The sequence below is a fragment of the Copadichromis virginalis genome, linkage group LG14 (genome assembly GCF_057382275.1).
Source record: "Copadichromis virginalis isolate Kocher_CV1m ecotype Utaka linkage group LG14, C_Virginalis_male_GT1.1, whole genome shotgun sequence".
Taxonomy (NCBI): domain Eukaryota; kingdom Metazoa; phylum Chordata; class Actinopteri; order Cichliformes; family Cichlidae; genus Copadichromis; species Copadichromis virginalis.
In genome coordinates, this window is record NC_140631.1 from 25,582,205 (window position 1) to 25,595,505 (window position 13,301).

Below are 13,301 nucleotides of genomic sequence, written 5' to 3' on the forward strand. Positions count from 1 at the left end.
TGTTAAAAGTGATTTTGTTTGTTTGTTTGCTTGTTTGTATTTTTTTAACTGAATTTCATCTCTTTCCGCCAAATGCCCTATTGCTACACATAATAGACACTTGCAGATCCCACCCCCACTCTGTGTGTTGATGGCAGCAATGTTCCTTACCTGAATGTATTTATGTCATTGTCAATGTAAACTTTGGTTATATAGATGATAAGACAGTACTTCATCAGATGTGGACATGGGTTTCCCCACTAAAAATCTATTATTTTAATGAGTGTTCCACAACAAAAGAATATTAAAAAATATACCCTTGCCAACCATAAAGATACCTTCATGACGTACCAGTGTGAAAGTGTGAATAGTATGAGTCATTTCAAGTATTCTCTTGTAAACTGTAAATTATGCTGGTAAGCTATGAGTGTGCAAAAGCTGCTAACATTTCCACTTTATTTATCTGTGACTAAGTCAATGAAGAAAAAAAGACACTGAACTGTGGCTTTATATGTTCATTTCATTTACTGAACAACCATGCATGTGCAAGCAGAGTAATGGGTGGAAAACCAGGTCTTATGTATTTAAGCCAATTTCAAAAATTCCATGTTTTGGTTGTTGTGTTTTGCTATTGTTGAATTTTTAAAAAAAGACAATTTCTGTGCCATTTCTCACAACTATGTACTTCAACATGTTGTACATTATAAAATAACAGCCTGAAATGCGGTGAAGTGAACTATGGTAAGACTCATTGGATGATGTTTGTTTGTTCATAGAATCAATACATTAGAACTGACAGTAATATTAATTTGTGTTTAAGAAGACACACACACACACACACACACACACATTTGACCATAGTTTTCAGACCCTAAGGCGCACCGAGTTATAAGCCGCATTAAGCGAAACAAAACAGTCAGATAAGTCAAACTTTACTCAACTTATTCTTCTTGTTTCCTCCACTTCCGTACCATTAATTCATTAATGTTGAATTCTCTCGCAGCTGCTCTATTCCTATGTTGTTGCAGTATATTAATGACTAACCTCGTATTGTGGATGGATTATCTCAGTTGTTCTCCTGACTGAAATTTGGTCCGATTACAGCATCCTCCCATGAGATTGCATTTTTCCATAACCATCGGGAACCCTCACGTTAACTTTTATCGAGTGGAAAAAAGTTAGCGTTCATCTTCCAGTTTCACTGTTTATGTTATGCTAACATAGCTGTGTCGCTATTGATCACGTAGCACATCATTATGTACCAGTTAACCCAACTTCAGTAACCCTAAAAAAGTCACTGCTGTTTAGTTTTCTGTGTTCATTTATGTTGGAAGTGATAGTAGAGCTGTACGTTTTAATTTTTTCAGAAATCTCTCAGTCAGAACAAGGCATATCATGTTTAGGTGGAAACTAGCGAGCTAACTTCCTGCTAACTTCTAACTCCGTTAAATTTAAAAAAATCTGTTTTCATGAAGGCCTGGATGTTAAACGTAATTGTTACACCTGGTAAAGCAGCTACACTAATCATTTTATTAAAGATGAAAGAATTTAGACAGTTTGTAACTCTCAGTGATGCCGCACTGTTCGTTTGACTTTGGGACCTGAAAAGGACGGAGTTTTGGACCCAGATTACTCCGCGAGGCTCCTGACTACTGCTGCCGTAATGCTCCAAGAATCCATTAAGCGGTGCGGCTTCATAGCTTACCAAAGTTGTACTAAAACATTTTTTGACAGATTTTTGAGCCCGTGTACCACATAAAATTGGTTCGAGGTCAATAAGCACAACCAGAATTCATACATAAGGTGTTCCAGTTTATAAGACACAGTATCAATTTTTGAGAAAATTAAAGGATTTTAAGAGCGCCTTACAGTGCGGAAAATATGGTAAAAGTGTGTATTTTTTAGTAAGTATAGTTAGTCATTAAAAAATGTGCATTTTTTGTATGACTATTTTTATACTTACTGCAAAAGACTCCTGTGAAAAACTAAGTATATCCCATGATTCAATATCTTGCAGAACCTCATTTGCAGCAACTTGAAGTGAAGTTTCATAAATTTCTTAAATTTGCATGTGCTTTTTCCTGTCCCTTTTTCACATGATCGTACACGCTTGATGTTTTCTTAGGTACACATACAACAAGCTCATGGGCACCAGTCCTAGACCTCTGCCATGTACTCTACCTTTACACAAATTTCTACTTTTTGTCTTTTCATCCACTGACACTGCTAATAGAGTGTTCTTTTGTGAATACTTTTGCTAATTGACATCACGTATTGTTTTCTTTCGTAAGTTCTCTGTATGTGACCAAGTTGTTTTTCTGTGTCTCAGTGAACAAAGCTTTGTGTATTGATCTTCGGTTGGTATGGTCATTTTTGTTGTGCGTCACTGTGGTTGGACATAATTAATCCAGTTTCTGCAAAACATTTTAGCATGCCGTGTAGTGACACTTGGGAAACTTTCAGTCTAGCCATGATGTGATTTAGAGAAAGTCCCTTTTCCTTCAGAATGACAATTGGACACTTGAGACTTTCACTGAGTTCTAATGTTTCTCCATTACCGCACTGCCACTTAGACTTTGCTGTTGTTTCCTCTTTTACTTATACATCTCTTACGCCATGTATCCACAGTTGTTGACTTGCTGATTTGGGCTATTTTTCTCATCACTGTCTCGTAACATCTGTGTCACATTAGTTAATCAGTAGATTAGACAAACAGATAAATTGTAGTTAAATAATTCACAGTTCCTCTTTTCGGTCTTTCTGTTTCATGAGGCATAGGTAATTCTAAGCTCAATGCACATCCTAATTGGCTACAACATAGTGCACATAGTGTTAGTGCACTAAAAACCGTTACTGGGCTTTGCTAAAGTATACAGCTACAGTTAACTTATACATCACCGCTGCTCTGTTGCGTTGCTCTGCTGTACTGTTTAGACTGGACAAAAGCCACAGAGCATGTGTTTAAGATTATTAAACATGGATTTTGCCCTTCTGTCATCCTCAAATCTTCCTAAGCAATTACGCAACATGGTCGATGCTTGAATGTGTGGGTTGGGGTAGTGCTACCCCAGTGTTTTAATGCTGACAACAAGATTAATCTGTTAGCCTTTATTTGCAGAAAACTGGCACCCACAGAGAGTAACTGTGACTTTAGGAAATGGAAGCTGTTAGCTATCGTGCTGGCTTTGGAAGATTGAAAGCACTGGAGGGTGCAAGGCAACCTTTTTTGGTCTGAGGAGTCTGGAATATATCTACTGTGTCAAGAGACCCAGCTCCCAGGCAGCCAAGTGGACATTATTTATGTGACTGTATTAAGCCAGAGAAACTCTCTTGTGCACACTCACATGTGACTAACCCTACAACTGCCTCCTGGTGTCAAAGAAGAATTCTTTCCACCTCTCACTTTTCGCAGCACGACTTTCATCTTCCTCATCTATGTAGTCATCTGTTATGTTTTGTTTTTGTAAATCATTTACCGTAGGCCGCAGTCACACAGGGTAAAGAGAAGTTGTAGGGTAATTCTGATTCTAACTGTGTAGTCCCCAACCAGCTGGTCACCTTGTTAAACTGGTTGCCAAGAAGGAAGTGCAGTAAATCCTTCTTGTGATTGCTTTTGTTGTTAGCAGCACATAGTTTGCATGGAAGAGGCCAACTTATCTGCAAGCTCTTGCCAGCTTCTCTCTGAACATTAGTGAAACTGAAACGTGTGGTTTAAACTGTAAAACGAGGTTGCTCGCCTCAACATTTAAAAAAAGAAAAATGCTATTGTTTCACTACTGCTCAGTGAGAAGTTGACGTATCTTCCATGCAATTACAGGGATTTTATGGCAACCCACTAGAAACCAAACAATTTCAAGGACTTTTTTGTTGCAGTATCCTGTACCTCTTTGCGATTAATTTTATCTAGTGACAACCATTAGCAACCATTTGCCAACAGGTCAGGAAATTCACATTTTTCCATTGCAACTGTGGTAACACACCGTTTCTAGGCCTGTGTGACTGGGAACATATGTATGTAGGATCTTTTAACTGCTTTTGTTCTGTTAATTGTGTCTTATTAACCAGTGTCAGTCTGCTGTGTATACAATGTGTGACCAAAAAGTTCTTCGAATGAGCCCTTAAAGATCATCTTCAGTGGTATGCCCAGACAGCTTCTGGCAGGGCTGTGTTTTCAGATTCTTCCACTCAACTTCCAAACTTTTCCTTGTTCCTTGTGTATAAAATGATGCCGGTGTTGTACACTGTTATGTATAACTAGCCTTTGTGGGCATTTTTGCCTCTTCTCTTGTGTAAATTGCTCCTCTGACTAATACTCATGTAAGATGTTTTTGCTTGCATGTAAAAGTTTGGATGCTTGGCTTTTATCTGATTTCCTGTATGATCTCTGGCTGTGCTTCAATTTTTCGGACCCTTGTTGTTACAGTTAAGATATGGACAATGGCTTCACACAAATATACATGAACAAGTCTCTGATGAGACAAACCCTCCTAAGTGTCATTCAATTTAATATGCTTCAGTGGATGTGATGCAGCACAAGTAAATCGCAAACTCTTTATTGTACAATTAATAACTTTGCTGTCTTCCTTTTCTAAAATATTTCAATTATCTTTTTTCTTTAAGGTCCACTCTTTAATAAGCAGAAATAGTTTTTAAAAAATAAAACAAAAACACAAAGACAGTACACTGTAAAAAAAAAAAAAAAGTTTCATTATGAGAGCTTCTTTCTTATGAAATACAAAACATAATTAGCAGAACGTCTGCTGCGTTTCAGTAGAAATATTAATTATTAATCAGCTCATTAGGGTAAAAGGAAATTAAAAACTTCATTCTATTGAGTGCTCCGTTATATATGTCCAAAGACTCCAAATGCTTAAAATAAGATCTAAGTATAGCTTGTTGGTATAGTCCATTAAGACCAAGCCTGCATTACAATGCTATGAGTCATAACAGCTAATCAATGGAGTCGCATTGATTTTCCTATGAGTCTGGCTACAACCTGAGTTAGCTCATTAAAAGCTGAGTCTGGAGAAAATGGATCTTTAAGATGTTGGAGCTAATGCCACAAGATGATTGACTGCAACATTAATTTCTTTAAACCTGATTCGTTTACTAACGCTTCTTCAAAAATGCTGCAAGCTTTAAAATTGTGGTGAAAATAACATGGGTTTTTCTTTCTTTTCCATCTGAAAAGAAGTTAATGGGGCAGCTTCAGCATCACCAGTTGTGACTTCCATTCAAAAATAGATACATGCTTTCTTTTTTTGCCAACAGAGCTTTTCAAGCATCTAAACATGATGTATCTGAGGGTTTAAAAATAAAGTAAGGTTTAGAAACCAGAACATTTCTGTACTTCAGAGGAAAAAAGCCTGGCTTTATCTTTATCCTTTTATTTTAAAAAAACAAAACACTTTGCTAGACCCAAAGCAGCGATATCTAAAGGAGTCATTCTGTATTCATTTATTATTCTCTGACATTATTGTGGAAGAATTTTGGTGAACTCTTCTCTATAAAATTGACTAAGTTGATTGAGGTTTGCGGCCATTCTTTTATGCACAGCTATTTGTGTTCCTGTCGCAGCATTTCAGTTGACTTGAGGTCTGGACATTGGGCTATTGTAACACTTGTGTCCTTCCCCTTTTTGGCCAATTTGTCATAGGTTAACTGAGACCTGTCTGAAATGTTGCTCTTGGGGTTTTTGTAGTTTCTATGAGCATAGCTCCATGGTAGGGTGAATTTGATGGGAAGATCATGGCATCATATGAACAGATACCAGAATTCTCCAGAGTAGCAAACCTCCAAAACTGCTTCTTATGGAAGGATATACATGATTGTACAATTCAGGAAATCAGCAGTATAGACCTTTAATTAAACAAAACTGGTTTTATTCAGGGTTTATACTATGCAGTCAATGTTCATCTTAGATTGTAATGATGTTTACTAAAAAAAGCTCTGCTGACGCATGAGGAAGCTGCTGTATAAATTATGAACCAAGTAACAGACATAATGTTGATTCAAACGCTTCCTCTTTCAGTCTTTTTGCTGTCTTTCTTTCACTTTATTATTCTTTTTCTCCATTTCTGTCTCACACCCCTGACACACACTTATATACATCCATCATTATTGCCTTCCTTTTCAACTTGACACTTGTGAAGCACACAGCTATGTTGCATTTATAATTATCTATATGTTTAATGGCGAAGACTAAGAGACTGGGTGTATGGGTTAATTGTTGCATACTGTCTGCGTGAAAAAAAACTCTGAGCACCTGGACATAATACTGATTTATTTCTTGTTAAATATGTCAGACACTGGGCACACAAAGTTATGCTAACAAAGGCTTTGTATGGCATGCATTGGAGGTAATGCATATTTAAATATATCAGGGTTGCTCAGTCACGCTATGATTGCATAGATTGGACAAAAAAAAATACAATGGCTCTTCAGTTGCGGCAACAGTGTCTAACAACAAAACCAGAAGTGGCTTACACTGAAGAACTCGTGGGAGAGCAGAACCCGAGACTAATATCACATTAACCAGGACTCAGATGCATACATTATTCAGCTTCCTCCTTACACTGTGCTCGATATAACATACAAATGTAACAACAAAGATTGCCTTTTATACATACACAAAATAACATACACAAGTGGGATGGAAATAATCCCGTTACTTAACTCATGAGAGGAAGACTTTACTTGAAAAAGCTGCCATGCAAAATCCTATAATATCTCAATACACACTCACACACATACAATTGTACACATGTCTATCACATATAGCTTATTATTCATATTAAATTAGTAGTGGCAGTAGTGGCAGCTTTTCCTCCTTTGTAAGCAGTTAGTGCACAGTCTTCTTGTTCAGTCCGTCTGCGGCATCTCCAGGTTAGTTTCATCTGCTCCCAGACTCCATTACTCACCAACACATACAGCACTGGGTCCACCACAGCATTCAAACTGGACAGTGCAAGCGTACAGGAGAAGAAGAAGTGCATTTGTTCTTCAAACTTGCAGTAACTCCCATTGTGACTCTTATCAAAATTGTTATTATAAAATACTAGTGAGCGTATGAGCAAAAGAATATGATATGGAGCAAAGCAAACTGAGAAGATCCCAATGACTCCAAAGGAGAGAAGACGGACCTTCCTCTTAACCTGGGCGCTCAGGCCGGGACTTCGGCCCACAGTGGCTAACACCCTCCAGTAGCTCACTGCCAGCACTAGCAGGGGTAGCAGGAAGCCCAAGCCTACTCTGAGCAAGTTGAATAGAGCAATAGGCTTCTCCATGGGGTAGGTCTCATAACAACGGTCATTATTGTTGTTCTCATCATGGGCGTCTGTGAGATTATCATAGACCAGCATTATGATGTGTATCACCACCACTACCACATAAACTACGATACACTGCATCCAGGCGTAGCAAGAAGTTCGGTGTGTCTTGAAGCGGAGTGGGTAGCTGACCACCAGACAGCGGTCTACAGAGATACAGCAAAGCAGGTAGATGCTGATATACATATTAGAGTAGTAGACAAAGCCAGCTACACTGCAGGACCCAGAACCTAGCATCCAGCGGTGGTTAAACCGGTAATAATTTATCCAAAGGGGCATAGTGATGATGAAAAGGAAGTCAGAGATAGACAGGTTGAGCAGGAAGATTCCCAGGACATTTTTTTGCCTCACTTGTTGAATGATGGGGCCCAGGGTCAGTACATTGAAGATCAAACCAAAAACAAAGGCCAGTATGTAAACAGACATCAGCAAGTCACTGACAACACTCTCTCCAATGTTAACGCATGTTGAGTTGTTGCCTGTTTCTGGTTTAAAAGTGGAGTTCATGGTTCCTTTAGTTAGCTGTAACTCCCCTGGTTAAAAAAATCACCTGCAAGACAAAAATACATCATTAAATCCATGAAATTAAAATAAATACAGTAACAATTTGTATGGTAACACGACTTCACCGTAATACTTTAAAAACATATAATATAGCTTAGATATTTTGTATCCCCTATTCTATTTCATGGTTGACTGAGCTCAAGAGATAAAAAAAATAATTTGGTTGTCCTGATGTTTCTCAATGTGAGATAGTTTGATTCTGCACACTATATGGTGTTCAGGCATAGTGTCGATGGGAGTCCTCCGCTTCCTAGTATGGGTTTAGTCATGCTGCTTGATGATAACAGTTTGCACCCACGGTTTTAATAGAAAGTGAAATTGCCAAAAGTCCCTGCCTCAGCTGCACTGTATGGAGAACACATGTCATAAGGTAAGCTGTCGTTGTTGTGGAAACAGACAGCATTAAGGAACTGATACCTTTTAGATTAACTTGATGTAGAACCTTCTGCACTCGATCACCTGAGCACTCGATCAACATTACTTGTTGTTAATGCTACTTTTTATTAAATTATCTATAAATTGCTGCATTTATTCTCCTGCGTGGTCTAAGTTGCAGGCGAGGATCGCACAGAATGTACAGGCAAACTGATTATTTGCATTTTACAGTAATCACAGATTACAGGTTACTTTTTGTTTCTCAGCACAATAAGAGCCTTGCAGGCTCCCACAGAATTGCATTCTGGGGGACAAAAAAGTTGGCAGTCATATAGTGAGTTGGACCAGTTATTTCCAATTTAAAGATAAGATAAGATAACCTTTATTAGTCCCACACGTGGAAAATGTGACGTTACAAACAGATGCAGATGTGACGAAGGTAGTTGTTTACTGCAGCTTCAAGAATGAGTAATGTGAAACTCATGCACTCTATAAATGAATCAATTAATTCTCTCCCTGATTTGAACCATCACACCTGGTCCATCACAGAGCTCTGACTGTAATTCACACCAGATACATCTTAAAGATTAGCGTAACCCAGCAGAGACAAGAATTTCAAAATGAATTTAATAATAATCCAGTAATACTTTCTGTTTCAAAAAGATAAAAGACAAAGAGCAGGTCAAATAATCTGCTGTGAGACTGATTTTGTTATTTTGACATGAACCTTTCCTCTTTGAAGAAGTCTTCTTTTCCATGAGAGTAAAGCTAGCAGTGCAGTTTCAGAGAGGATATGAAACTATTGTTCAGTTTTTTTCAAAAGAAAAATTAAACAATTAATTATTTTTTCACGTGTAAATGTGTTGTGTCTTTCCACTCACTCCACTTGATTATAACTGATTTATTTATAACATTTTATATAAAAGAAAAACGAGAAGCACATTAATTCATAAATGTGATCTAACAAAGGTAAAGGGAAAAAATTAACCATGTTTGCTGTTCATATGTCTTGTAATTGGGATGAAGTAAACATCTGTTGAGTAATTTAACATAAAATTGTTTGATAGTGTTAATTTGGAAAGCCAAAACTCTAGCGGGTCCACCAGACCCATGAACACTGGCTGAGTAACAAAAATACGAACACCACACAAGGGTTAAAAGGTGAGAGATTTGTGGTATAACGACAAGGTCAGTGGGCAAGGCATCTGAGAGAACCTCTGCGCTCTTTGTTGGGTATTCTTTGTAATACACTGATGAGTGAGGTTTTTTGGCCAAGCTAGCATAACTGCAAACAATCTGTTGTAGCTTACTGTGACTTGTAACATGTGAGCTGCATTTTATTTCCCATAATATGCATTATCACATAATCTCTTTTATTTATTTGCTTTATGTTTTATCCTTGTAAATTTGTAAGTTGTTATGTTTGTTGTTGTTATTGCTTGTCTCTATTCTGCTGTGTACAGTGTCCTTGAGTGTTTTGAAAGGCACTTTCCTAAATAAAATGTATTGTTGTTGTTGTTGTTGTTGTTGTTATTATAATGGTAATGCTGGCTCACTAACTAGCTTGGTAGAGAAGAAGTATAATTCAATGCAAAGGCCATGAACAGATTCCAGTTCTTACTGAAGGCCATGTAAGCTACCTCCTGGGGGAAACAAATAAAAGGCTCTATGACTGAAAATATAATTGAAATGATGATGGATCACATTTGCATTTCCTGCTCTTTCAGTTTTTTATGTCCAGAAAAGATAACAAAATATACCTATTTTGCAGACTAAGACAAGTAAGGGGTGCAAACAATGCCTTTTGAACGGCAGGAGGACTTTTTTGAAATACAGATTTTCTAGATTTAAAAAAAAAAAAATTATTTGGAGCACACATGTAGATGATCACATGACACTAATTGTCTTTCTTCATGTCAATATGTGATGTATGAAGTTGTCAACTTTGTTTGAAAAATTAGGTAGTGTCCATAAAAGTGCATAACTTAGCAAAACATTATTATTAACATTTAATAAAGTTAATTCTTTATGACGTTTATATATCCCATACATATTATCGTGCAGGCATAACGATCAGTTACATTACAGGCGTGTCGCATGAATTTTGTGCAGCACGTTGCAGGCTTAACAGAAAATGACTTACATCATAGGGCTTGCAACACATTAATGTGTATAAATGATAAATATTTTTATATGTTTTACTCAATTATACATCTCATCAAAGTACAAATAAATAGAGTTCACTAAACTTTCACTTTTTAAAGTCCAGTTGTTTTCAATGAAATCCTACACATTTCATATGGGACATGACCATCTCTTAACATAACAGACCTAATTGTTTTCTAGTAATGCACAGCTTTAGGCTTTTTGTCCCCCTGTTTTAATCTACTCTGTTTAATGTAAAAGTTAAAGAGTGACATGCTTAACTGTTACAGAAGGAGGCTATTCGCGCGTTCTTGTTAATGTTTTAAATTCTGACACATTCATAAATAATATGAAACCTAAAAATGGTTTGGAATATATAGTCATAATTGACGACTAATGCATTAAAAATACAAAAGATGCTGCACAGTTAAAACAGTTTAGTGGTTTATTCGGGGTAAATTTGGATTTCCTACAGCATGGCCATGTTTTGACTACAGATGCTAACAGTGCGGTTAAACAGACATGTTAAGATGCTGACTGAGAAGGATATTTCTGGGCAGACCGAGCATGAGTTCAGCTTGGTTCAAAAATAATTCAACGAAACTATGACAGGCTAACTAAGGCCAGAACCTGATTGTACAAAAGAACTCACACATGAATACTACATAATTAGGAATGTTGTTTCAGAGGAACTGTTACAAAGTTCAACTGGTTGTGTTATGGTTTTCCTTTCAGACTGTTTATAGGCTTTCTATTGGTCTGTGAAACTGTGTCATCAGCCTTGAACATTTTTTAAAATTTTAGTTTATCACAACAGAATTTTTTGAAAATGTCCTCTGGTTTCAGTTAATAACCGAAGTATTTATTCATATTTACACCATCAGTACAATCTTATACACCCATTCATTGTGACGATTAAGGGGTTAATGTTTAGTTTGTGTTCCACTGGAAAAAAAATCCACATTAATTATTTTACCAGGTAATGGGAACCAATGGTTAACACACTCTTCTTAATGTAGACCACAAGACTAAAATATTTTTGTACAGATATTTTATTCTTTCCATTTGCTGTATAAAATTTAAGCATTAGGAGATCAAACTTTGCTCGTTATTTCTGTGGCTTTTGCTGATATTTGTTTCCTCTCTTTGTTTTGTTCCCTCTCTCTCTTCCAGGCTTGACCCTGGTGTGTTTATAGGCTCAGGAAGCATCTAATGCTATTAACGTCCAGAAAACTCAATAATAGAGAAGCCATTTGGAGACAGATCGTCTTCAGAGAACGATAATGTGTGTCTGCACGTGCCTGTGTGCAGGTGTGTTTGAAATGGGTTTGATTTAATGGATTATTCATAAAATTAAAAAAAAAAAATGGGAGACTTATCATGACTGCATTATAGGAAAGTTTTCCTCATAAATCAAAACTTTTCTAAAATATTTCAGTTGTTAGTCACCACTTAGGATACTATGACTAATGACAAACAGGTATTCCCCTATTACAAAGATAGAGTTTACCTCTAATGCCTGTAATGGTTCATTTGTCCTGTTCAGGTCCTTCTTAAAAACAATATTTTTTTTCTTTTTTCCTCTTGCATACATCTTTTTTGTTCTTTTGCTGTCTCTATCAGTACATTTCAAATCCAAACAAACGACTACTTTGCACAGCTGGCCAGGGCTTGATTCACTCGTTTTTTCCATCTGAGCCAACTATGTGTTTGTTAGCATTATGTGCTGAAGTAAATCTGGTTGTCATTATGAATTGTTAAGAGAGCAGCATTTTAGCCTTATCTCTAAAGAGGGGGGATGTGGTGATTGCCAGATGCCCTCCTTTTAAAACAAAAAGAAGAAATATGCGTTTTAACTTGCCTCCCTCATACCAAAGTGGTGTTTCAAAGGTAAAGCAGTCCACAGTTTCTTCTTCCAGAGCAGTTTTCTGTTGCCCTCTCCAGCGTGCTGTGGTGACCACCGCTGGGAGAATCACAGAAAACATTCAACCCTCCAGAGAATCAACATTTCAAACCTAATTATTTTTGCAGTGGTTACTCACATCACCTCAAGCATTCCATCTTTCCCTTGACAACAGTCCACTGGGTACAAAAAGAAGCCCAGCATATGAAGTGCGGTTTCAAAATAAATTACTACATTTAAGAACTTGGCAAACATAATAAAAGTTACCTTTGAACTTGTCCTTTTCTAGGGCAGTTTATAAAAAGTTTTACATAAATTCCCTCATCTGGTTTCCAGAACTCCAGTCAGTAATGAATGACCTCACCTGTTGTTTGTTGATAGAAAGTTGTATCTTGTAGAAAGCTGTCCAGTGGGTGAAGAGTGTTAGACGCATTCCAGACCTGCTTCAGGTTCAGCAGAGTTCAGTCCAGGAAGATCAGAAAAAAAGCTTCAGAAGAGACTTTTCAGAGCTGCTGACATGCAGCCAAGCCACTGCAGTTCCTCATAATCTCAAATGAACCAGATCATTAACAGCCAGTTCAATAGCTACAGATGCAAGAGGTTGTTTTTCTCTGTACTGTGTAGTTTGCTCTCGTTGCTAGTTCCCGTTGACAGCCACAGCTGAAATGTCAGTAAGAAGTGTGGAAGGGCGAAGTACAGAAAGGGGAAGACACACGTAGGAGGAGGGAGGTTTGCTTCTGCACACGTGCGTGCAGGAAGTGTTCAGGGCTGGGCAAAAATTAAACGGTTATAGAAAAGATATGAATCATGCGTTAATGCTCTTATGAGACCAGAAAAAAGTCCCCTCCTCCTCCTCTCCGATATAAGGGAAATTTGTAACTTATGGGTCGGGAGCTGCATAGCTCCTGTCTTCCCCTTTTACATCACAGTGAGTGTTTAAATAGCATCATTGTAGTTGTAGTTCTTAATGAGTGGGTCATTCACTCCTTTTTTTGGTCTAAATGTCT

At 37.4% G+C, this 13,301-nt stretch overlaps 1 protein-coding gene across 5 annotated transcripts; it reads right to left on the reverse strand.

Moving 5' to 3' along the window:
- Window positions 1–6,245: 6,245 nt before the first annotated feature.
- On the reverse strand, window positions 6,246–13,008 carry gpr184 (G protein-coupled receptor 184). 5 transcript variants are annotated; one of them, XM_085430135.1, is made up of 4 exons: window positions 12,659–13,008; window positions 12,434–12,473; window positions 12,253–12,354; window positions 6,246–7,857 (listed from the first exon to the last, which is right to left on the reverse strand). In XM_085430135.1, the coding sequence occupies exon 4, from the start codon at window positions 7,812–7,814 to the stop codon at window positions 6,768–6,770; it is 1,047 nt and encodes a 348-aa protein (XP_085286261.1). In that variant the 5' UTR covers window positions 7,815–7,857; window positions 12,253–12,354; window positions 12,434–12,473; window positions 12,659–13,008; the 3' UTR covers window positions 6,246–6,767. The 5 variants fall into 5 exon arrangements, with proteins under 5 accessions (XP_085286261.1, XP_085286262.1, XP_085286259.1 ...); XM_085430136.1 differs by lacking the exon at window positions 12,659–13,008 and adding an exon at window positions 12,562–12,651 and having other exon boundaries at window positions 12,439–12,473; XM_085430133.1 differs by lacking the exon at window positions 12,659–13,008 and adding an exon at window positions 12,562–12,651.
- Between the last annotated feature and the right edge of the window lie 293 nt (window positions 13,009–13,301).